This window comes from Oncorhynchus nerka, linkage group LG21, assembly GCF_034236695.1.
Source record: "Oncorhynchus nerka isolate Pitt River linkage group LG21, Oner_Uvic_2.0, whole genome shotgun sequence".
In the NCBI taxonomy this organism is placed as follows: Eukaryota; Metazoa; Chordata; class Actinopteri; order Salmoniformes; family Salmonidae; genus Oncorhynchus; species Oncorhynchus nerka.
In genome coordinates, this window is record NC_088416.1 from 6961504 (window position 1) to 6988416 (window position 26913).

The window sequence follows — 26913 nt, forward strand, 5'->3', positions numbered from 1 at the left end:
GTCGGTAGCCCTGCCCCCTACAGCACTTCCCTCCAGAAGCTATGAGAAAGATGTCCGGCTGCGGGGACCGTGCGAGGGGATTTATACTAACGTTGCTGTCTGTACTTACTGGTGGCACAGGCGCTGTTTCATCCTTTCCTACACTGAAATTACCCTTGCCTAACGATTGATCTGAAGCTGGGCTTGCAGCACAGCTATTCTCGCCGTAAAGCGATCGTTATCCTGTATATTACGAGTACAAGCGACTGCAATTAGTTACTACTTAGCTTCGGCTGTTGGAGGTCCTGACGAACCATGTCCAGATAAAGCGTCCGGAGTGAAAAAGTTTAATGAAAAAAAGTTGAGTGAGGGGGAAAAACTAAAAATATAAAAAAGAAAAAAAACGTAAAGTTGTCAGGTAGCAAAGTAAGGTTGGCAACAAAACGCACAGCAACACGTAAACAAGTCTGCAAATTGTGACCGGGGGGAAGACTTTTGGCTCGTGAGAGAGCACTACTTTCAAAACTACTGGCGGAAATCATCCAAAAGTTAGACAGTCCGTCATTGCATAGGCTAAACACATTCTTATTTAACTGCTGCCTCATTTTAAAGGAACAATATAGGCTAGTCCACGGCAAGAATAAACTAGTTGTCATTGTTTTATATAGCTCTTTATATACCTGGCACTAACATTCGTCCTGATCTTGTCCACATTCACATTGTGCCCACATTTAGACAGGTGTGAACGATTAAAATACCCGTTGTGAACTGATTGTGATCAGATCTACCTGACCAGCTCCAGAGGTGGTCCGCGACACATTGTTTCTGGATATCTTACAATTTAAAATAGATCTGGACGGTCAAACCATTTAAATCATAACTATACCGCCTTCCTTGACTCAAGGCATCAATTATTGAGAGAAAAAAGGTCATTATTTTGAAACAATATCTTTCAAATAATTGGAATGCTTGAAGGGACCAGGAAATCTGATCACAATGTGGACACATTTTTAAACAATGGGTAGATGTGACCAACCTGTGATTGGATAATCTTGATCGGATCATAAAACCATGGCTAATGAGACAATGGCAAATTAAGCCAGAGCCAATGCTGAAAGTTTAAATATTTGTATATCTGACATAATATAGGATAAAATAACTATTCTACCCCAGGTGCAGAGCCCAACCTCAGTTTTCGCAAGCAGGAGAATCACAGCACCGACCTTCAAGCTAAGACCCTGGCTAAGCTGGCGAGTCAACATTGGAGTCAACATGGGACAGCCTCCCCGTGGAACACTTTCGACACCTTGTAGTCCATGCCTGGATGAATTCAGGCTGCTCTGAAGACAAAAAGGGGCGCAACTCAATATTAGGAAAGAGTTTTGTACACTCAAGAGTATCTTTTAGTGTAATAATGTTATTGCCGATGTAAGGTTGTTTTTCTTCACTGAGTGGAAGACCAGTGTATGTGTGTAAGTGATATTCTTCAAGAATCAATGGGTAGCCTATATTTCATTCATTTGAACTATTTAAAAAATAGCTGTAAATATCAGAGTGGGACTGTAAATTATGAGCAACGTGACTCACCAGGTTTTTATCATCCTTTGTTCCATGCACAGCTCAGATATATTTCAATTAACAGGATGGGCATACTTCACGAGGTATTGTTTCTGGACAGAGCTGTGATTTCCTGGAAATCAGGCTCACTAGTGCCTGTCAGAAGGATTGTTTCTGGACAGAGCTGTGATTTCCTGGAAATCAGGCTCACTAGTGCCTGTCAGAAGGTTGTTTCTGGACAGAGCTGTGATTTCCTGGAAATCAGGCTCACTAGTGCCTGTCAGAAGGATTGTTTCTGGACAGAGCTGTGATTTCCTGGAAATCAGGCTCACTAGTGCCTGTCAGAAGGATTGTTTCTGCCTGGATTTCTGACGTAAATACACAACATTTTACTGTGTTGCTGGTTTCAGAAAGTGTCCCACTTTGCCAATACTCACCAAAAATATCCTTCACATATTCAGTCAGTTTATCTACTGTCTACTCTGTCATCTTGTGGATGTAGATTCTCGCGTTATACGTAGAGTAATAGGTGATCGTTTGAAAAGGTGGAATTATACTGAACAAAAATGCACTATGCAACATGCAACAATTTCAAAGACTTTACTGAGTTACAGTTCATATAAGGAAATCAGTCAATTGAAATAAATTCTTTAGGCCCTAATCTATTGATTTCATATGACTGGGAATATAGATATGCATCTGTTGGTCACAGAAACCTAAATAAAAAGGAGGAACGTGGATCAGAAAACCAGTCAGTATCTGGTGTGACCACCATTTTCCTCATGCAGGGCAACATATCTCCTTCGCATAGAGTTGATCAGGCTGTTGATGGTGGCCTGTGGAATGTTGTCGCACTCCATTTCAATGGCAATGAAATCACCTATACTAATGTCTGGTGGAAAAACAGACATTTCATTTTCACCTCCACCATTCCTACTGTACAGCACCACAGGGTTCAAGTTTGTTTTCAAACTATAACATCTAACATTTCATTCAATTAAGTAACATTCTTTAAAAATACTGAAATTAGGTCAGACTAAAAAATATAGCATATTCATGCACATTATACACGTCTATCTTCTTCCTTACATGATTGTGTATTTGGATAGTAAGCAAGCATAAAGCATCACAGGAAGGGTACAGATGGCTCTAACACATGTGTGTCCTCATGAGTGCAGGTGTCTGGTCTGGTACCGTGTCTTGAACACCTGGGCAACACCCCTTCTCTGTTTGTCCTCCCCTCCTTCCCCGCCCTTTTTTTTGATAAGGCACGAAAATGAAATGAACGATATTGTATAATTGGATATTGTATAAAAGTGTGCATCAAATTGTTTACTTGAAATGATTTGTAGCTATCGTCTCTATCTGTGCGTGAGAGTGCAGTCGACTCAGTTGCCCTACCAAGAAACACGTAATACCGTAAAGTGTTGTGTATTCGTGCATAACAATTCAGGCGGATACTGGCTTGACCATTTTGCGAGTGTCAGTTCAGTTAACAAATGGTCACATTTGTGCAGCAGTTTTTTTATATTTTTAACCCGGCTCGGCTCGGATTTAACATTTTGAGGATCCTTCAATTTCAAGAATTTTAAGAGAAAAGAACAACACGGGTGAGCTTGATGTTTTTTCAAATAGCGTACTTGTGTTTAGTAGTTGGAAAAGATTGAGTAAATAAAATATTTGTTGTATTTTGGCATAGGCCTATTACCCTACAACAGGACAGTTAACCTCAGCTTGTGTTTGTCTTGTTGAGATAGCATTCCTGTGGGCATGGCTTGGAGACTTTATGAAGGTCAAGTCAAAGTATGGAGACATTATGGAGGTTAAAACTACTGGTGCCTCTAAGGAGACAGCAGATGCTGACGGCCATGCTAGCGGTATGTGGTCTATGAAACTAACAGAACCTACATAATCAATATTAATCCATACATCCATTTCATTCACAAAAAGACTGAAAACACATTTACTTTACAACAGGTTATAGCGGGGTGACTGCATCTGAGAGAATGACAAAGATGACGTAAAGAAATACATTGACATCATCAGAGAGGTGGGGAAAGAGAATGAAATAGCCCCGGCTCTCATCTGTGGCATCATCTCAAGAGAGACCAGAGGTGGGAGAGCAATACGTAAACCGTCCCCACCAATTGTCCCAAAACAAGGCTGGGGGGACTATGGAAGAGGCTTTGGGCTAATGCAGGTAGGCACTCAGATTATGTGTAACTATTCATCGGTTGTGGAGTGATCATGCATCTAATTTCTTTCAGGGACACTGGAAAAAATAATTCAATATCTTTGGTGCTGCCAAAAAAACATCATAATATATATGCAAACTGTTTCGACTTGGACGCATACAGGACGCTTTAGTAGCCTTACACGAGCCAGCCAGCCAGCATATTTCCTGTGTCTGTAGCATGAGAGAGGTTGATGTAAAAGTACAACCTCTGAACAGGATGCTAGTTTATCACGTGGTCTTTCCCCCAATCTATCTCCTTAATGTTAAGTGCGAAGCAGAGAGGAATTTTTACAATCTTCAGTATGACTCAACCGGGGACCTTCCGATCTCAGGGTAGAAACTCTAACCACAAGGCGACTGAGTTGGTATCTGGATTTGTGAAGGAGGCTATAAATGGAGTTTATACAGATTAATTTGAAAAAGCCATTGAACCTATTTCTGTTTCCATGACCTTTTATTGTTTGATGCTGACATGTTTCAAAGGCATTTCAACAGAAGTGAAGTACTGTCCATTGATTTCCATAATATTTTTCCTAGGTTGATGTGGACCCACAAGAAAAGGGGTGAATGGGACATTAAGAAACATCTTGAACAAGCCACTGGGATTCTAATTGATTTCATAAAAAAAAAATCTAAGACAAGTTTCCTGAATTTACCGAGGAGCAGCAGCTTAAAGGTGCAACTATTATGAACTATTATTAATCATTAGTTCTAAAAGAGACATGAGGGGTGCCATAATGAAGCCTGAGTGCAGGGAAATCGATCACATGTGGCTATACTGATAAGGGGAGGAACCGTTTAAGGCCCATAGAATGTCTGACAATGATAAGAATGACCTAAATAAGTACAATGCCATTATCAAAAAGGGGGGGGGGGTATGAAATAGACCCAGCTATCATCTGTGGCATCATCTCAAGAGTCCAGAGGTGGGAGAGCAATATGGGACAAGAATGGCTGGGGGGGACTATGGAAAGTCCTTTGGGCTTATGCAGATAGGCACTCAGATTATAATTAATTGAAGTCACTGATTGGCCAGAGAATTCCAGTCACTTGGGTCATATTCATAAGGGCAGGCAACACAAAGCATTTCAGAAAAAAAGGCAGCTTTCTTATTGGACAAATCCAGGTAATCCCTCTGTTTTCTTCCTCTTGGTGCCTAATGAATACATCCCTGGTGTCCAAGGTATGAATCAGGCCCTCGAAGCCCAGATTTGAGAGCTTCGAATGGAATTTATAGGTTAATAAAGTTGTTCATCCTATTTCTGTTTCCATTAGCATTTTTTTGATGCTGAGTGCCATGTTTGAATGAGATTACAGTGGGGGCTGGTCGTAGGACCCATAGGAGGACAGGTTGATTGTAATGGCTAGAATGGAGTTAATGGAACAGAGTCAAACGTGGTTTCCATACATTTGACACCATTCCAAAAACTCCATTCCAGCCATTACAATGAGCCCGTCCTCCTATAGGTCCTCCCACCATCCTCTTCTGATTACAATGTAAGTGAAGTGTTGTCCATTGATTTCCATCATATTTCCTAGGTTGATGTTACTCCAAATAGTGGCAACCACACTCAAAAGGGAGAATAGGACAGCCAGGACCATCTTAAACAAGGCACTTGAGATTCTCAGAAATTTCATAAAAAAAGATCCAGAGAAAGTTTCCTGACTGGACCAGGGAGCAGCTGCTGAAAGGTACCATGTTTGATACGTCCTGGACTAACCAAATGTGTGGCCCTTGTCAAGAACATTTTCGCCTCTTATGGAAAGCATTGCTAAAACCTACCTTGTTTTTACCCTCAGATGACGTGTTATTTTGACTTATTATTGTACTGCCAAATCTCATGAGAAGATGGACACCTACACTATAAGGAATTCAATGATGTTGCCTTAATATATCATTCAAAGTCAACTGTGGGACCTACCATCCTTTTCAGCCAGACCATTCTAACGACATGTCCTCTGCTGTCTGTGTAGCCTAAATGTATACAGACTTGATTAACAAACAGTTAACAATATCTTTTTTTTTTTGAGACCAGGCAAGCAAATCAAAGAGTTAACTTTGTAAAAATACTATAGCAACCTTAGTTCAACCTCATTACCATATAACGACAGACATTTTATAGGATCTCTGTTGTCAAGACCCCATGTGTCAAAAGTGGAATAGCATTAACAGGGGCATCCGTTAAACAGTAAATCAACATTGTGGTTCTTAGTAGCCCGACCTCATGATCGATGTTAAATTCACAAAATGGTAAACACAATGTAATAGGAAGGTTTAATTTAATGCATTTGTCTAACATTCTAGTTGCTTTCAATTGCATGCAACAAGGAATGTTTTCTGCTTTACAAAAAGTACAGCTTTTTCTAATCTATTGGTATTTTCGGTAGGAGTCCTACAACATCAATATGCTTAAATACATTTTATTTTTTATTTTTTTTAAACATAGTTTGAGTCATAAGAGGCATGTAGACTTCAGGCAATAAAGACTCATGTAACATGTCTCCACAACGTTTTGGAAGTTTTTTCTTTATTTGATTTGTCTCCAAAAAAAATCCTGAGGTATTCACAATATAATGGCATTTATTCTGTTTGAAATAGAGGAAATTTAACGGAAAATGAGAGACAGCGAAAAGCAGAGGGAGACAGTAGCTGTGTAGATTGATACAACTGTCAGAACAAACTCTGAGTCATACATACAAACAGCCATGGAATTGCAATGGCGATGGAAAAAGTATACAATTTCCCTCCTTTCAAATCGAGCAAGTCATGCAATACTGCATTTAGAAACCCTAGGGAACAAGCAAATTATTCTTGATCAACATTTTAAAAATAGGGCTTCCACCTCGCTAGAGTACAGATTAAATACGCGCCAATCAGTCCACTTCGGAATAGAAAACTATTATTTCAGTCAGAGTATGCGTAAAACGTTGACTGCTAGTCTGTTTCAGGAGGATAATTCATTACTTGTGTAAAACCAATCTAAGTTTCAAACAATAGGAGCCAACTTAAAATGGGTATTAGTTTAGCACTCTCTCTAATACCACCCATGCTGTAAATGTTAAGGTTTAGACCATAACCTCTTTGGCTTGACTGAGCAGGATTTCAATGAAATGAGTGCACACACTAAAGTATACAAACATGACAGACATCCTACAGCTCAGCCAAGCCAGTACTAAAAGCACATACACCATCTAGTTTAAACCACTCCACTACAATAGCAATGTTTCCTGTGGGTTAGTGTGGTTTGATATTTGGCTTTTGTATCAACGGCAACGCCAATGACAGACGATTCTCTTTACCATGTGTGTCTTGTTTGGCTTAAAAAAAAAAACACACAACCAATAAATAAATAGTGATAATACATATACATTGTTGAAATCAGTTGTTTTATCTTCTGCCAGTCTCAGGTCTGTGATTGGTCAAACGGGACGTCTGCAACCCAAAAGAGCTCCCAAAGACTCCTTCCCACCCGACTCAAAAAGCTGCCCAAGTGCAAACGCCACTCATGACAATTTCAGCATTAATAAGACGCTCTCTCATTGGCGCCGTCTCAAATGGCACCCCACTCCTGATGTAGTGCACTACTTTTGGTGCACCATTTAGGGAATAGGGTGCCATTTCAGATGCAGTCAAATTAGTTTGACCATACAGTATCAGAGAACCACAAAAACAAAGTGGGGCTTCTGGGCAGAGATAAAATAAAATGGCACACAAAAGATTTAAACTGAGAAACAATCATGATATTTTGCTCATGGGAAAAAAAGAAAAAAAAATTCAGTTAAGAGGATATCGGAGGACCAAAGTTTTACAGCGACACAGGGTGAAGAAGCGGCTAAACGGAGCAGTGAAAGTGATCGCTCCGCTTTGAGAGAAAAAACACCTTTGACCCAGGCGTTCCCGGAAGGACAGAAAGAAGACTTCTTCTCTAACTACACTGTCACACACTCCATCTCAACCGCTCTCTAGGATCATCCGGAAATTTCTTTATTCAATTTGGTGTCATCTTTTCCCTGAATATAATACAAATAAAAAACTTTTTTTTTTTAAAGACAAAAAAAGGTAAATAATAATCATAGACAAAACCCTTCCAAGACACAGACCTTTGCCCTCCATCCTCACTCACACAGCTAATTGAACAAAAGACACACAGCACATTCAGGAAAAGAAACAGACAAAAAAAGATCTACACAAATGACAACTCATTCTCGCCATGAAACCAAACTAAAAAACAATAAAAGTAAAAATGTATATTGCAAATAGCAGATTGAAAACAAGTCAAGAGAACATAAAGGCAAGTGTGTATTTTCCTAAGTATACAATTACATTTTTTGCAAAAGAATATATAATATGTAAAAATTATAAATAGAGTTGTGCCCCCCCCCCCCCAAACATAATCTAAAATCAATAGCAGTTACATCAGTGACAATAACATGCAATTGATATACTTACAGCATTGGACTAGCAACCCCCAAACTACAAACCCCATTTAACCCACCCCAAAAACTACAACCCAACGGCCCCACCCCAACACAATCCTTAAATAGTCAGCTCATTCAAAAACACGTCTCTCTCTCGCTTAACTCAATTTCCCTCTGGACTAGCTGAAGACATGAATTCAACCCGTACTAGGGAGAAGATCTCATTCAGTCACCAACTCCAGTTATCACCATATGTTCATATACAGGAGGACTTCCTAATGTACAGCAAGCTGACTGATTTGAATGACTGCATAGTGAAAATGATATTTGGTTTTACTTACAGATGGGGCGATGACACACCCTCCCACCGCACCCCCAAGGTACAGCGCAGCAGCAGACTATGTGCATCCAAAATGGCACCCTATTCACTACATTGTGCACTACTCTCGACCGGGGTCTTATGAGCCCTGGTGATAAAGCAGTGCACTACATAGGGTGTGACTTCAGAGGCACCCTACCAGAGTACATCTTTAACAGCGCTGGCTTTGCCACTGCCTGCTAAGAACACACAAAGCCACTAAACAGCAGCCAACCAGCACCACTGTGGACATATTGTTTATAGCCTACATTTGGAGCGTGTGTGGCGCGACACCGCTGTCCTTGGCAATGGGTTAGGATTAGTATTCAAACTTTAAAAAAATAAATTACTATACATTTTACGAACACACACCAAAACATCAAAGTCATTTAGGTTTTGCACCAGGGGCCTAAAAAAGTTCTTGCCGTTTTTAGAAAGGTGAAGTGGCACAGTCACCTGTCAGGTGTTTTCCAACCACGTGTGTATGTGTGTGTGCTTGTAAAAAGACATCAGCAAAACAAAAGAGAAAGTTGACAGTGGGAGACTGGGTCTGACACAGCACTGGACAGCCAAGACTGGGGGAATAGGGTGCACTTTGAGTAGAGTGCACTTTGTAGGGATTTTGGACAACCCAAGGGCTAGAGAACATGTAAATTACAAGGGATAGTACTAATAAAGTACATATAAAGTCAGTATTTCAAAACTTTGTTTTAGCAAGTGGGCCAGGCAGCCTAGATTGTATAATAATGTGTCTGTCATTACTACCTGATTGCCTATAGTAGAACCAAAACCAAAGAGTCATGGTTCAATGTTGGTACATGATGATTTGCGGAGGGGCAACAACAAACAGAACGTTGCAGACTGAAACATAACACAAAGAACCAACACTGTTCTCTATTCCACAACAATAAGAGAACCATGTAAATTCTACCTGCAACACAGCCAATCTCCTGAACTCTCCAAAGACTTGGTGATGGTGAGCAGTGGCTTATTACAGAACCAGTTTACACAGTAAAAAGGTCTGTCTGGCTGAGTGGGTGTGATTGCTGTGCCCAGGCTTTGTCAGAGTACAAGTCTCTCCCTGTATGCTACACACACGGGCATTGCAACCCCTAAACCACCCCCTCCCCCTATCCCACACTAGCTACAGAGAAACTCTGAATATATCGTAGTCATAGTAATCAATTAGAATATCAATAATAACTTGTTTTCGTTGATGACACCTTTGGTGTGTAATGTCAAGGTCGAGCTTGCAGGAGGCCCACGGACGGACAGACAGACGGACAGGTAGACAGACCATTCTAAAATCAGGGTGACCCTGGACTACAATGTCCAAGGTCAGGGAGCAAAAGGTCAAGGTTCACAGGTCAGGACGGACAGACGGACACTCCTTCACTAATAACAACTAGACTTTGCGGTGCTGTAGTGCGATATGTGACTACAACATGCTATTACACCGTTAGATACATGTGAGGTGTACATCGTTTGCGTGGATTAGTTTAGTGACGTTAACCTATGCTACTCATCTATGGGTTTAGCTTTCGGTCACTGTTCTCTCACACCCTTCACCATCAGACTTGCTCTTCTGTATTTGGTAACTGTAAAGACATTGCATTACTTCACTTATTTGGTTTAAAAAGATCTAAAGTATTTGTCCTTTGGGGGACAATTATCGACAGCAATTTAGCAGCAGTAGTAGCAACGTAATAAATAATTAAATATTTTTTGAAAAGATACAATAATGAATATAACAGCAAACAATCAAAACACAAATCCTAATTCACCCTAAAAAATAAAATCATAATTGGTATATTGGTGCAAGCAACACCATTGAAAGCTTTTACAATGTCCAGATAGCTTTACAATGTCCAACATCTGATCCATAGCCTGGCTGCCTATGGCTGAATTCAGGGCCCCAAACTCTCACTCCCTCCTCACATCTCTCCTTTATCAAAACACTCACCGCTCTGCTGTCACTCACTCCTCCCTCACTAGCTCTAGATAGCCCTTACCTTTCTGTCACGTACCTCTCTTGACCTTCTTTCTCACTTTCTTATCCTTCTCTTCCTCCGCTCCTTTTCACCTCATCCTGTCATCCCTAATTTCTTTTCTTTTTTTTTATCTAACCCTTTCCTCGTCTTGCTTCTCCCTAGCTCTTCTTCTGCACATATTCATAGTCGACATTTCCGGTTCCCTCGCTCCATTTCTCTGACATACCGTTGATCTCCCTTCTCCTATCGTGTCTGTTTCTAGCAGTGATTTGGCTTGGTTGTGTGTTGGGGAAGTCTAGCCTGATCCCAGATCTGTCAGTGCCATCTTGCAAACTCCTAATGCTCAGGCTAGGAAAGGGGGGGGTAGTTTCTGTACCTGGCTTTGACTCTGCAGGAGGGGAGGCAGCAGTCAGGAGCAACGAGAGGGCCTTGTGTGACACCCTCCACCAACACCTACCACCTTTGGTTTGCCAAAACTGTGGAGCCGCTAGAAGATGGAACAGCAGAAAGAATGAAATAAAGAAGAGGGTGAGTGGCTTGGTGCCATTTAGAAAGAGCGGAAAGAGGGAGGGTTGAAATGCTCCACAGCCAAACATATCTAATTGTATTATTTGTAAAGGGCAAGCTGCTGTCTCTTGCCTGTTTCTTGACACAAATAACTCACGCCTCCCCTCCGTTCTCCTCCAAACGGTTTTTTTTCTAACACTCCTCTTCAACAACAAGCAACACTGCTTTAAACCTCATCTACCTGGGAGTACAGTTTCCCTGACTGAGTTTAAACACAGCAGCTGGGGGTAAATGCAGTAAACCAAGTCCGATAATAGGGAGACTTCTGTCCTCCTCTGTATCCCTCCATCTCTCCCACTCATCCACCGGTTATCCAGTCCCACTCAAAACCATCCTGAACTCAACATAAATAAATACATACAAAACACCCTTTCTACAGAGCTACGCATAACCCTACTTTTTTTTTGTATTTTGCGCCATTTTTCCAATTCAAAGCTGCTAGAACATGTACTTGTTGATATTCCTCGCTAAGCATTTGAATCAAAGTTAATGTTTCTGTCATCTATTGTATTTTCAAAACGATGGTTAAAAACCAGACTGAAACAAATACAGCGAGTCTAGTTGGTCTGTTAGAGCTACAGTGGGACAGCTATTTGCCATCCATAATAGCGAGCGTACACTTGTGTCTTAGTACACACACGCATACACAACCTGTTGAAGAGTAAGTATAGAAACAATAACACCCGGCTGAATATTGCACTGAACCTTCCACTTCTGAGCCTAGCCATCACTGCGGATGACACTGGGCCTCTGGGCTTGCCGTAGGGACTCTTACATTGTCTTAACACTACATGATGTAGCAGAAATTAGCTCCAGTGTGTATCGACTACTCTGTTGTCAGACCCCATAGCTATGACTAGGGCTGGAGCTGAACAAGATTATACAGGTGCGTGAGATATGACTAGTGAGTGAGTAGTATCTATGTATGTGTTTAACCACGTAAATGCTTTTACAGTATCACTACTGTACGTCAGTATCGAACAGATGGAAAAGTGTGCATGCATCGTGGATACAGAGTAACCTACAGTATGTGCTGAAGTGTTCACGATGATAATGTACATGTGCTGATATGACTTCTGATGACGCCTAACTACAGGGTGAAGCTCTACTCTCCCTCGTGTCTGTCTGTCCTGATCCAGACTCAATCAAAATTGATCAACCAGACTCAATCAATCAATCCACCGAGCCAGTCTGTCTGTCTAGGGATAAAGGCCTACTCCGTGTCTCCGTCCCTCTCTGGGGTCTCCCGGCTGCAGGCTGGGGCGGGGCCAGTGGCCGGGGGCTACCTGCTGAAGAGCGAGTGGAGCTGGTGCTGGCTGTAACATTGGCTGCTGCGCGGCGACTCAGTGCGCTCCATCACCGCCTGGAACCAGCCTGCCACGTCCACCACCAGCACCTCATAGCGCCGAATGAAACTGTGCTCCTGGGGGGGTATCAGAGAGAGGAAGGGCAGAAGAGAGGAGTTAGAACACTGCATCCATTCCCTTTCTAATGTACAGATTTTGTCTTTAAATAAACATTTAATTCAGACAACAGTCTTCCCTTTCTTGTAATCCTAAATCATGGTTTAGAGTAGAGGTGGTGAAGAATCAGTGTGTGAACAGCTGGAGGGGAGAGACTTACGAGCAGCTTGTGGTATTTTGGCCTTTTTCTGTGATCCTTTGTGAGGCTGTGGAAAGAGGCAGTCAGTGACGTAAAAATTAACAGAAAAAGCACTTGATATTACTTAGCAACTGTACTGTCAGCAGAGACTGGTTGAGAGCCGTAAGACTGCAGAAATTAATAATAAACTCTCAATGAGTCACACAGTGCGTGTGTGTTTTGTCTCACCAGTCTTTGACGAAGGACTGGAAGTCGAGGGAGAAGTCCATGCTGAGGGGGAGCGAGGGAGGGTCTTCCTGCAGCACTTTGGTCAGGACCTCAAAGTCGGTCTTGCAGTTCTTATAGGGGAACTGTCCTGTGGCCAGCTCCACCTGCAGGCCATGACAACACATTACAGCGTTAAGGCCAGTTTATACTTGGTCTAACGACATGTCTGTAGGCAATTAGAATGCGACAAGCATCGCTGGTCAAAACTACATTTAAATTTATGGTCCGTAGACCATCGCTGTGATTGTCAGCTTTCTTGTTGCAAGTGTCGCTATGTCCGTTGTTGTGGTTACCAGACTGCCACAGCAACCAGAGTTCTAAACTTCGCAGACACAATGACAAACTTTTATTTAGTCGCACTGTGGCAGTAAGCAATTTTCTGTAAACTCGCCATTAATTGTGAGTTTATTTTCCTATAATAATGAATAAAAAGTAGCCAAAGTTAAGACGTTGTCAGTTATTCTCTGGTCATTATTTGAACTGGCTAACGAACCAAAACATTGTTTAGAAAATTGCTTTTAGTTGCCTGGCTTGCTAGGTTGACATTTACTGAATTCACTTTGCGGACGTCGTTGTGCGTTTACACTTTTTCACAACGACAAGTTTGATGTCGCTACGTAAATTGTCTACAGACATGTCGATAGACCGACTGTAAACCATCCTTTACACTCTCAACGACAGGCCACTAAGACTAAAGTTATCAAACCTCTTCACTAGTTAGAAATCAACCCATAGCCCCTAACCTAGACACCATTTCATGCTCCCTTGTGGACGTGAATAGCTGGATGGCTGTAAACAATATGGAGAAAAGTCCACCTAGTCTACCAAAAGACTTGATGGAGCAATTATCATAATACTTACACCCATTTGATCCTTTCAGATGGATGACAGGACATTGAGAAGTGTCAAAGCGTAGAAGGTAGGTAAAGGCTCTCAACTTTTGGCCAGGGCCAAATACGAAGGCACAGGACTGACCAAAAGAAGTGCACTACATAGGGAATAGGGTGTGATGAAGTAGTGTGGGTGTTTTACCAGAGAGATGCCCAGGCTCCAGACGTCTGCTCGGATGTCATAGTCAGGCTTGCTGGGATCTGGGGGGTCTATTCTCTCAGGCTGGGGACACAGAGAAACAGGCTTGGGTTAGGGGGAAACTGCAATTATTGTACCAATACACAGGGAAATTAGAAACATTTGACAGAGGAAGGCAGCATTCAGAATTTTTACAGAGTTATGTGCAACCCCAGGTGGAAAAATAGTGGCGCTTTAGCATCAAAATGGCAGCCTTCACTTCGGTAGGTTAAACGTGGTAGGGTACGTGTGTCCACCAAGGTGACTCACAGCCATGTAGGCAGCACAGCCGGCGCTGCGGGTCTTGGCCTTGGAGTCGACGAGTCGTCCGCTGATGCCAAAGTCACACAGCTTGATCTGGCCCTTGTTGTCCAGCAGGATGTTGGAGGGCTTCACGTCCCGGTGTATCACACCGTGCTTCTCCTTCAGGTACAGCAGAGCCGACACTATCTGTAGACACACAAAGGGTAACCCACTACTACATTGAAGAGAAGGTGAACAAACTTTTTATGGGATGGGGTCAATTCCACTGGAACTAAATTCAGGAGATGAACTTGACATAATTGAAAATGAAGGGCAATTTTTTTATTCTGAATTTGAGTTTCAGTTCAAAGCCTGAATTGAGGGTATGAGAGCGCAAGAGATAAGACGCGAGATGGAGAGACTCACTGCCACGGTCATCTTGCCCAGGATACGTTCAGGGATGGGCCCCTGGATCCTCTTCTTGAGTTTCTCAGCACACGTCCCCATCAGCTCCATTGCGATGAACACATCCGTCTGAGGACCAATCACAGTCAGTCACAGAACATTGGCATTTTAAACAGAACAGTGAAACTGCTACAAGAAAGAAGCTATTTCTGTCAATCTGAATAAATATGGTTTAAATTATCTGTGCGTGTGACTCACGTTGGTAACTATGGCGCCGTAGCACTGGATGATGTAAGGGCAGTCGTGGCTCTTCAGCACCACATCCAGATCCATCAGAATCCTCTTGTTCTCGTCCTTGTTTCCTGTCCGGCGCATTTGCTAGTGACACACACACACAATAAATCAGTCATTATTCAACGTTGATATTTTAGTTGAGGCAGGAGAACTTCAACCAACTAGATGGCACCACTAATTACAACTCCGCCCACCCCACAAACCTGTCTAGCACTTAACCATTAGCCAATCACATACTGCCGGTTTCCCGGACACAGATTAGGACTAATCCTACACTAAAAAGGAGATTTAAAAGGAGATTATCCACTGAAAGTGCTTTATAGTCCAATCTGTCTCTGGGTAACCATAGTAACCTACCTCACTCCAGAGTATCAGCTGTTTCCAGCAACCTACATCCCCTGCCCCCTCCTTATCCAAACCTATCCCCTGCCCCCTCCTTATCCAAACCTATCCCCTGCCCCCTCCTTATCCAAACCTATCCCCTGCCCCCTCCTTATCCAAACCTATCCCCTCCTTATCCAAACCTATCCCCTCCTTATCCAAACCTATTCCCTGCCCCCTCCTTATCCAAACCTATTCCCTCTCATCTGTATACAGTAGGTCACCAGATGGTGAAAAGTGAAACTGCTATATATATATATTTTTTTTTTTCATATGATTGAATGATAGAGGTAGGCCTATGTATTTTAAGAACAGAACACACTGATTATAAAGTTGTACCTGCCAGTTAAGGCTGAACAAAACATAGCATTCTACATGTTAAATTGCATAGCTATAATACACTGCTCAAAAAAATAAAGGGAACACTTAACACAATGTATCCCCAAGTCAATCACACTTCGGTGAAATCAAACTGTCCAGTTAGGAAGCAACACTGATTGACAAATGTCACATGCTGTTGTGCAAATGGAATAGACAACAGGTGGAAATTATAGGCATTTAGCAAGACACCCCCAATAAAGGAGTGGTTCTGCAGGTGGTGACCACAGACCACTTCTCAGTTCCTATGCTTCCTGGCTGATGTTTTGGTCACTTTTGAATGCTGGCGGTGCCTTCACTCTAGTGGTAGCATGAGACGGAGTCTACAACCCGCACAAGTGGCTCAGGTAGTGCAGCTCATCCAGGATGGAACATCAATGCGAGCTGTGGCAAGAAGGTTTGCTGTGTCTGTCAGCGTAGTGTCCAGAGCATGGAGGCCCTACCAGGAGACAGGCCAGTACATCAGGAGATGTGGAGGAGGCCGTAGGAGGGCAACAACCCAGCAGCAGGACCGCTACCTCCGCCTTTGTGCAAGGAGGAGCAGAAGGAGCACTGCCAGAGCCCTGCAAAATGACCTCCAGCAGGCCACAAATGTGCATGTGTCTGCTCAAACGGTCAGAAATAGACTCCATGTGGGTGGTACGAGGGCCCGACGTCCACAGGTGGGGGTTGTGCTGACAAGCCCAACACCGTGCAGGACGTTTGGCATTTGCCAGAGAACAACAAGATTGGCAAATTCGCCACTGGCGCCCTGTGCTCTTCACAGATGAAAGCAGGTTCACACTGAGCACGTGACAGAGTCTGGAGACGCCGTGGAGAACGTTCTGCTGCCTGCAACATCCTCCAGCGTGACCGGTTTGGCGGTGGGTCAGTCATGGTGTGGGGTGGTATTTCTTTGGGGGCCGCACAGCCCTCCATGTGCTCGCCAGAGGTAGCCTGACTGCCATTAGGTACCGAGATGAGATCCTCCGACACCTTGTGAGACCATATGCTGGTACGGTTGGCCCTGGGTTCCTCCTAATGCAAGACAATGCTAGACCTCATGTGGCTGGAGTGTGTCAGCAGTTCCTGCAAGAGGAAGGCATTGATGCTATGGACTGGCCTGCCCGTTCCCCAGACCTGAATCCAATTGAGCACATCATGTCTCGCTCCATCCACCAACGCCACGTTGCACCACAGACTGTCCAGGAGTTGGTGGATGCTTTAGTCCAGGTCTGGGAGGAGATCCCTCAGGAGACCATCCACCACCTCATCAGGAACATGCCCAGGCGTTGTAGGGAGGTCATACAGGCACGTGGAGGCCACACACACACTACTGAGCCTCATTTTGACTTGTTTTAAGGACATTATATCAAAGTTGGATCAGCCTGTAGTGTGGTTTTCCACCTTCATTTTGAGTGCGACTCCAAATCCAGACCTCCATGGGTTGATACATTTGATTTCCATTGATATTTTTTGTGTGATTTTGTTGTCAGCACATTCAACTATGTAAAGAAAAAAGTATTTAATAAGAATATTTCATTCATTCAGATCTAGGATGTGTTATTTTAGTGTTCCCTTTATTTTTTTGAGCAGTGTATAATCATTTACAGCTCCAGCCATTATCCCTGTAGGCCATGTTGTTTGTGCTTGTAACCATGACTGTGTATACCAAGAATAAGCATTGTATGCAACCCCTGCATAGGAAGTCAGTCACTACTAGTCTAATAGTTAAACAGTTAAATTGGGGGGTTAACAATGCTTAATTGTACCAGTGACGATACAGTATAATTACTATCATTGTGTGAGGATAAACAATGGAAGGCAAAGCCCAGAGAGAAACCGATAGAGAACTGCGATACTGAACTGACAAACAGCCCAGGGCTGCCTCCAACAGTTATATCCTCTGGACAAAATCAGCTGCTATGGAATTATGTGTTCTGCCACAGTAGGAAAAACCAATGCTATGGCCTTAACCCAAATAGCGGCAGTAGAACATCCACACAGCACTTGCATAACGGAATAGGCCTAATGTTTCGAGCTGCTGGAAGGCGATTAAGGTTCCCACTGTTCAGCAAGAATAGGAGCAAGGCTAGTTTCATGCCATTAGGCTGTTGAACAGTGGGACATAGGACAGATGCTGGCCCAATACACGGTCAGACAGTAGGCCGCAGAGACTTTGAATATGTTGAAATGTAAGTGTGTACTTGTGGACTAACTTTGCAGTTTTCCGTACTGCATGTAATATGTTGTGTTTGTATGCTGACTAGGGATGCACAATATATCGGTAAGCATATCGGAATCGGACGACATTCGCTAAAAATGGCAACATTGGCATCGGCCCGATGTCTAGTTCAACGCCGATGCGCAATACCGATGTCTCAACTGACGTGCATAACTACATAACGTAGGTAGATGACGTAGTGACGCCACGGAAAATACAGAGCTACACAGAACAAAAGCTGAAAAATACTAAATCGCACACTTCCAACAACTAAACAAGTTCAAGTCGAGCAGTCATTTGAAAGAGCAAGAACATTTCAGGGAGACAAAGGCAAAATCCATTAACGCCAAGAAAATGGAATTCATAACCTTTGACAATCAACCGTTCTCTGTCATGGATGTTGGCTTTCGCTGACTGGTCAATCACCTAGAGCTCCGGTACACAGTACCAAGTAAGGGCTATTTTTCAGATGATGTTGACCTTACTGTGGAAACGCACATCCCTGAGCAACTTGCTATGGGCGTCACTGCTATTAGCTTCACGACTGACATTTGGAACAGCGACTTCAACCCCATGAGCATGCTGAGTCTGACAGCACAGCGGGTCGACGAGGATTTCGTACTGAGGAAAGTCGTATTGCATGCTCAAGAATGTGCTGGTTCTTATACCGCTGTTGCCATTTCAATGGCATTTGAGAACATGTTTGAAACACGAACACACTCCTAGCGCCATTCGAACAACTGACTGGAGAAATAAGCTCATCAACCGCGTCTGCAGAAGACGTGATACCCTCTGTCATAGCATTGAAACGCTGCTCAACAAAACCACCGACACAGACCGTTGGGGTTAAAACTTGTAAAGGTACTCTACAAGAGGCGGTGAACAAGAGATTCCGTGGCATTCTCTCTGAGCCTCTACTGTGCCGCCACCATGCTCTATGCTAGGTACAAGGACCGCTACTTCGATGCAGACAAGAAACAGGGTTTAGGTGAAATGTTACAGACACAGCTGGACAAGACGGAAACGGACACAGTGACAGTGCGCACCAAGGAAGAGAGGTCACGGACAGACAGACAGCTGAAACGTCACTGCTTGACATGTATGATGAAATGCTGGTTAAGACTGAACAAATGAACAACGAAACAGCACGTAAGTGAAAGAAACAGGTTTTGACTATGTTTTACTGGTAATGGGGACATATGTTAATGCCAACAAAAAACTTTTGGTCAGTATGTGTGTGTGTTTCAACTATGTACTAGAACGCTTAAAAGGCTGCTAAAATGTTAAGTATCGATATAGTTTTTTGGGGGGAAGGAAAATATCAGAATCGGACAAAAATGTTATATCGGTGCATCCCTAATGCTGACACCATGTAATGAATTTCCATCTAAACGGACAATAAAGTATATTGTATCATAAGTGTCAAACTGCAACAAGACAACACATCCAGGACAACAGAATCAGCGCGGAGGCCGGAAGGACAGACTTTTCATCCTCAAGACATGAAAGTGAAGTGACCCCCTGCCAGACAATGTAACGTGCGTACAAACTGCCTGTTTAAAACGCAATCCAGTGCTATTATATATGGTCTTAATGCCAACAAGTTGTGGTTGGAGGTAGACAAGGCTTACTTTGACGGCGATGACGTGGCCCGTCTTCTTGAAGCGCACTTTGAACACCTGGCCGCACGTGCCGCTGCCGATCTCCCCCTCGCTGATCAGGTCACTGACTTCGGCCGGGTACCGCTGAGGGAAACAGGTGACGAGTCACAACATGTCAATGACAAACATACATGGCACATGTAGCATGATGTACTACAGTACTCATAAAGCTCTGCGTATGATATCCGGTTGTAAATGGCGTCCCGAATGCTTGTCAATACAGCACATTATTTTTAATGAGTAGAGAGAAATACAAAAAAACAATAATAACTTTAGGCAATGCTATGGTCTCTTACCTGGCCGTCGATCTTCAGATAGCCTGTCTGCTTCATGATCTCCTGCAGCTTCTGGTCTATCTCCGCACTAAGGGGACACGGCACAGACACACAAAAAATGTTAGGTGTGTCATTTGACGTATGTGTGTGAATGGAAGCATTTTAAAAAATTGTTTTGTAACTTTCTGTATCCCTTTCCAGAACACGAATGCTCCGTGTGCATGTGTATACATGTGTGTGTGTGTGTATGCTCCGTGCATGCGTGTTTGTCTTACTTCTCCACGCTCTTCACCAGGCTGTACTGTGGCGTGGGAAGGTTGAGCATGTGTCGCGGGCGGCTGGGGTAGGAATGGTGCTGGGGTGAGCTCTCAGAGGACGAGGAGCGACTCCCCCCTCCGTCGTTAGCCAGGGGAAGCTGAAGAGCTGGGGGGGAGAGGAGGAGTATAAATTTGGGAAGGTAAAAGAGGAAGACTGGGGCTGTCCTTTATTAGCCTGGGTGCCAGTCTGTTTTAGCCCGTTTCTGCTTTAGGAAACTTGTCGTTGTCAGAAAGAGACTGGAACCCAGGCTAGTGTTACTGTAATCAATTCCACTCTCCTTACCTCATCTCTCTTCTTAATGATCATTGAGCTTACAGCATTGTAGTGGAATCTATCTAGCTCTTTGACCAAACAGTAACAGAGAGAGCGAGAGACCTAAGGAAAGGAAGCCAAATAGCATTGGGATTCTAACTCCCTGTCACTGACGGTTATTGAAAACACCCTGACAGTTACAGGTCTACAGTGCCTTCAGAAAGTATTCAGACCCCTTGACTTTTTCCCCACTTTGTTACAGCCTTATTCTAAAATGGATTAAGTAAACACTTTTCCTTAACCTACACACCACACCCCATAATGACAAAGCAAAAACAGGTTTAGACATTTTTACTCATACAAAATTAAAAGCAGAAATACCTTATTTACATAAGTATTCAGACCCTTTGCTATGAGACTGGAAAATGAGATCAGGTGCATCCTGTTCCATTGAACATCCTTGAGATGTTTCTACAACTTGATTGGAGTCCACTTATGGTAAATTCAATTGATTGGACATGATTTGGAAAGGCACACACCTGTCTATATAAGGTCCCACAGCAGACAGTGCATGTCAGAGCAAAAGCTAAGCCATGAGGTCGAAGGAATTGTCCTTAGAGCTCCGAGACAGGATTGTGTCAAGGCACAGATCTGGGGAAGGGTACCAAAAAATGTCTGCAACATTGAAGGTCCCCAAGAACACAGTGGTTCTCATGCTTAAATGGAAGAAGTTTGGAACCACCAAGACTCTTCCTAGAGTTGGCCGCCCAGCCAAAGTTGAGCAATCAACTTTGACAGAGCTCCAGAGTTCCACTGTGGGGATCGGAGAACCTTCCAGAAAGACAACCATCTCTGCAGCACTCCACCAATCAGGCCTTTATGGTAGAGTGGCCAGACAGAAGCCAATCCTCAGTAAAAGGCACACGACAGCCTGCTTGGAGTTTGCCAAAGGCACTTAAAGGATTCTCCAACAATGAGAAACAAGATTATCTGGTCTGAAGAAACCAAGATTGGACTCTTTGGCCTGAATTCCCAAGCGTCACTTCTGGAGGAAACCTGGCACCATCCATACGGGGAAGCATGGTGGAGGCAGCATCATGCTGTGGGGATGTTTTTCAGTGGCAGGGACTGGGAGACTAGTCAGGATCGAGGGAAAGATGAACGGAGCAAAGCACAGAGAGATCCTTGATGAAGTCCTGAGTGCTCTGGAGCAGGTTCTCAGACTGGGGTGAAGGTTCACCTTCAACAGGACAATGACCCTAAGCACACAGCCAAGAAAATGCAGGAGTGGCTTTGGGACAAGTCTCTGAATGTCTTTGAGTGGCCCAGCCAGAGCCCGGATTTGAACCCGATTGAACATCTGGAGACCTGAAAAATACAGAGAAGAATGGAAGAAACTCCCCAGATACAGTTGTGCCAAGCTTGTAGTGTCATACCCAAGAAGACTTGATGCTGTCAAAGGTGTTTCAACAAAGTCCTGAGTAAACGGACTGAATACTTGTGAAATGTGATGAATATTTATTTATTTTTTAAAGCCAAAAATGTTAAACTATGGGCTATTTTTTATTTATTCAAGTCAGTTAAGAACAAAATCTTATTTACAATGACAGGGCAGAACGACAGATTTTTACCTTGTCAGCTCGGGGATTCGATCTGGCGACCTTTCGGTTACTGGCCCAACGCTCTAACCACTAGGCTGCCGCCCCAGTATTGTGTAGATTGTTTTTCTTCATCAATGTCATACATTTTAGAATAAGGCTAACGTAACAAAATGTGGGAAAAGTGAAGGGGTCTGAATACTTTCCAAATGCACTGTATAGGTTGGCTTATAAAATTTGGGGCCATTCTACTTCAAGGTCTCACCCATTGCCTCTCAGTTTATACACATTTAGGGTGCATCCCAAACAGCCCCCTAGTGCACTACTTTTGACCAGAGCCATATGAGAGCCCAGATCAAAAGTAGTGCACTATAAGGGGAAATTGTACCATCTGGGACTCCCCCATGTTTCTATTCAGACTTCAAAAGGAGTGAATGAAAGCAGTCCATGCTTAATTTGACCATGACGGACAGACAGAGCAGGCCAGTGTAAGTAGAACGATATCAGTTCAGTCTCCAAGAGGTCGGCTGTGAATGTCTATAGACCACAATACGAACACTTCGACAAGACATTCCACAAGTATTAGCAATAGCAACACAACCCGTAGCCTGTATATTAGCAAAGCATAGGTAAAAACTTCAATTGAACTTGAAGGGTAGTTTAGCCGATTCATTTTTACTACATAATTTGACACAAAGGCTAAAAGTGTTATTGTTCAAGGAGACAACACTCCACAGGCATATAGACAGGGTGAGCACTGAGCAGTGGAGACCAGCTACGAGAGCAGTGTTAGCTTTGACCCACCATGCAACCACACAAACAGACCATGCGTCCAGACTGCTGCTCAGTCAGTAGCTAGCTAGCAGCACCACCAAAAGGAGTGGACCCTCTGCTGCAGAACATTGGAGCTCTCTCAGTGACCTCTGAGACCCCCCCAAAGAGGACTCCACCCCCCCCCCCCCAACCAACCCGCAGTTCAGACCGTTCATATGATATGTTTTATACACTGTGTGAAAAGAACCCCATTCCTAATCTGTGAATGGGGTCGTTTTGCAAAGGGCACCTTCGGAGCCTTTGGTTTGTTTGAAGTTTTCAAAGCAACGAGGTAGTGTTGAGCAGTTCTTTAAACGCCTTTTCAAGAGATAAATGCACCAACGCCAGGCAGTAGCTTTTATCCCTGGTTCAATCACATGCAGCCAGGACCTGCTCACTGTAGAGAATCGGTTAGTGGGTGTTAGTAAAGGACTCAGGCAATTTTTGGTTTGGCAAAGACCAGACAGTCCTCCACACAGCTGGATCCAGACAGACAGACACACACATCAGCCACCACTGGCAATTGACAGTGCCACTGCAAGGGGGATGCCAGGAGAGAATGCTTAGTTAGCGCACAAAGAACACTATCTGACCCTGAGAAAGAGCATGGAAGAAACAGACGGACACACAACAAGACAGACAGAAATTAACCTGTCACAGCCTGAACTGCAGAGCAAAGAGAATGCCAGCTTGGGCCCAGCCTGGATGAAGACATGACAGACAGGCTGAAGGACATGTCTTCAGACGTGAAAGGAGGAAGAGAAGAGGTGGTCAGATTTGGTCACAGCAGCACTCCTGCAGACCAACCGGTGGTGGGATGCTGGATTAGACTGTGTAATAAAAACCGTGCAGGAAGCCACATGCACCTTTTCTCTGCAACCAGCAAAACGGGTTAATAATATCCTCACACACGCGCAAACCCAGGCATACACACTCACTGCCTTGCCACTGGCACTCACATATGGAGAAGAAGAGATGGAAAGATGGAGGGAGAATGAGATTAGAGTGGAGGTGAGACTGCGACCAACTGGGGATACAGTGCAAATGGCCACTTGAAAATAAAAGATGCCTCTTGGCTTCCATACTGTCAGAATAGTCTTAGAATATTTTAGGTGTGCTGTGTACAATTGTGGGCTAAATATCTGAAATTATAAATGTTATACAACAATAGCTTTAGCCTATTACACATATTTTGTGAGAGGAGAATTCATAGGCTGTGTTATGTACTGCAATTCATTTAGGCCTACATTCAAATCTAATGATAATGTACAAGCGCTGGTTAGGTATCAGTCAGGCCAGTCATTCAGGTTTGGTGAAACAATCTGAAGAATGTGTGAAGTTACTAGCATCTATACGTTCTGTTCTGAGCTACTGAGGGTGAAATGTTCCCTTTCTGTTGAATAGGAGGAGTGCCATGGAGATGGGGAGAGAAAAGAGAGGGATAAAGAATGGATTGTGAGAAAGAGAGGGAAGGATGAATGGACGGTGCAGTGGCAGACAGAGAGAGCGATGATTGAATGATACCTGCACGTTGGGAAGGAGCTGGAGCAGGACTGAGCTGGATCACGATGACTGGACAGAGGAGAGAAAATACACATGTGCATATTACTGCACTGTAAAATGCCAGGTACTCACTCACACATACCCTGTCTAACACCCACAGAGACTCACCAATAAACTACCATACACACACACCAATGACCTACAACCCCACACTAACACACACACACAAAACAAAATTAAGGAAGGTTCAATCAAACAAGAGCACCTCAGACCAGTTGATTTACTGTGTGTGTGAATTTTAAAAAAAACTCAAATGTTGAGCTCGTCAAAGATAAGAGAGTTGCATTACCACACCATCTTTGCTTTCCCATGCCTTTAGCTTTCCAATGAGGCTGGGAGAGAAAACGCATCAAGAAGAAACGCAGTGAGAAGAAAACGCATCAAATACCTTGATATGAAAGTATAAAAAATTACCTCAGGGCGACACCACCACTATCAGCATAGAGTGAAGTACCCATGTCACCATATTGCACTGAATGTGGCTGGCATTGAATGGTGCAAGACGAAATTCACCCATAAGCATTGGGCAGGAGCCAAGCCTGTTTGAAATGTTTGACCTTCATATCGCTGTAAGCTGATCCTAAATCGGGGCTGTTGGGATAAATCCTGCATGGTGCATTTTGGTGGCTTGACTGGCAAAGACTCTAGCTGGCCAGCTACATTATGCCCACACACTCTGCCAGATGTGTTCGTCTACATTATGACCAAAACATTACCTGCCAAATATGTTCAAGACTGCCGAAATAAGGAAATATCCATCATGCCCAAAATATGAGAAGAGCATTAATGCAAAACAAATCACAAGACATGGAATTGGTTTAGAAAATGAAAACACCGAAAAGATAACAGCTGTTGTTTAGTTTTGTAGTTACTAACACCATATTCGTGCAATTTGTGACGTGACAAGAGCCACTTCCAGGGGTAGTTTTGCTAGCTATCTTGAACGTTATAGCTGGCAAGTTTGTTCACGCAAATAACTGGTAAACTGCGTTAGCTCGAAAAGCTAACGTTAGCTTAGCTGGCTACTAACAACATTGACTCGGTCAAAATCATATGAAGTATCGCTATAAATGTATACACACACAAGCCATGTCTGGTTAATGAAGCATATTAGACCAGAAAATGCTAATTTTCCGTGTTGAGAAATTAACAACAAATTGACTGACGGATGATGGGGCCTACTAGAGCTAACTTAGCTAGTTGCTAGCCAGCAGTTGCCAGGACAGAACCAAAACACAGTTCGGGATTTAAATTGAGTTTCGGTTACAACGTTGCACTGATATACAATTCTGGTTTACATAGTTTCAAAATGTTTACGTGATATATTATATACATGGAAAAGGAATGACACCTCTGGGCAGGGCAACGTCCCGAGTTGGGGTATTTGTTTATCCATTTAGTCTGTTAGCTAACAGCAGCAGCAGCATACCCCTATCACACCCCCTCTCTCCTGCCCTCACTCTGCCTCTCCGTTCGCTTATTTCCTCTCTTTCCTCTCTCCGTTACCGACTCCCCCACGGATACTCACTTGGCCTCGGACGTGAACGTTGTGGACTCATGTCGATATTGAGGTCAATTCTTCTACGAGCTTCTTTATTTTCTTGCTTTAGTTTCTCCTCGATTCGAGAGAGTCTCTGTTCCAGCGACGACATCTTGAAAAATTGAACACTATCAAAGATGATCTATTATAATGACTAGATAGCAGAGTGACCGTTCTAACGATGGAAATACATGCCCTCAACGATTGAAGGCAGGCGCGATCATGTGGGACCATTCTAACCAATGAGAGGTCATAGGCGAGCGTGAACATGCACAACTAAATCGTTTTTTTCAAATTGCCAGAATGCCACGTTCAATCACTTACATCAATATATTTGTAAATCCTAAACATTACGAAACTTCTATTCGATCAAATAAGCCTAACGTAATTCAACTTCGGACACTCTCATATACCTCCGTACAGAAAATGGGCTTAATTTCACTCCGACAGATTTTGGGCGGAGTAAATCCTCTCGCTTCGCCTCTTCCTCTCTGGCATCATCGAGCGAAACCAGCTAGCCCAAGGCTCCCTCTCTTGTGGACTATACAGGCAGGGACGGCTGATGTCCCAATGCCCTCCCTGTTTGAAACATTCTAATTTCCATAGAAAATTGGCTTGCTTGCATGTTTGGTATAGCATGTTGTAAAATTTGCTGTCAAGCTTTGGGGCCATAGAACTCATTGACACAATGTAATCAACTAAAGTATGCGTGTCAATTTATCATGCAAATAAAAAATACTATTTTCCCAAATTAGCACAGTCCTACAATTTACTCGCTCATCACACAGTCCCAATTCAAAACATAAATAAAACTGCATTTTTGTGATTTATTACAAGGTGGATGTTGATGTTTGCATCTTTTTTTATGATTCTTTGCATCGTGAATTTGAATTTGAGAGGACATGAGTTGATACTTTCAGGACATTCTTCACGAGTTCACATGGT

The 26913-nt window shown here is 43.3% G+C and overlaps 1 protein-coding gene and 1 pseudogene across 3 annotated transcripts; one reads left to right on the forward strand and one right to left on the reverse strand.

Moving 5' to 3' along the window:
• Positions 1–996: 996 nt before the first annotated feature.
• LOC115143592 (lysozyme g-like) lies at positions 997–5305 on the forward strand (annotated as a pseudogene).
• Positions 5306–6279: 974 nt separating this feature from the next.
• Positions 6280–26433, reverse strand: LOC115142490 (dual specificity mitogen-activated protein kinase kinase 7-like). Of its 3 annotated transcripts, XM_029682000.2 has the most exons (12): positions 25957–26433; positions 24390–24437; positions 20160–20307; positions 19906–19972; positions 19580–19693; positions 14951–15070; positions 14714–14821; positions 14315–14494; positions 14009–14089; positions 12938–13080; positions 12731–12776; positions 6280–12530 (listed from the first exon to the last, which is right to left on the reverse strand). In XM_029682000.2, the coding sequence occupies exons 1-12, from the start codon at positions 26078–26080 to the stop codon at positions 12390–12392; spliced, it is 1320 nt and encodes a 439-aa protein (XP_029537860.1). In that variant the 5' UTR covers positions 26081–26433; the 3' UTR covers positions 6280–12389. The 3 variants fall into 3 exon arrangements, with proteins under 3 accessions (XP_029537860.1, XP_029537861.1, XP_029537862.1); XM_029682001.2 differs by lacking the exon at positions 24390–24437 and having other exon boundaries at positions 25957–26432; XM_029682002.2 differs by lacking the exons at positions 24390–24437; positions 25957–26433 and adding an exon at positions 23517–24383.
• Between the last annotated feature and the right edge of the window lie 480 nt (positions 26434–26913).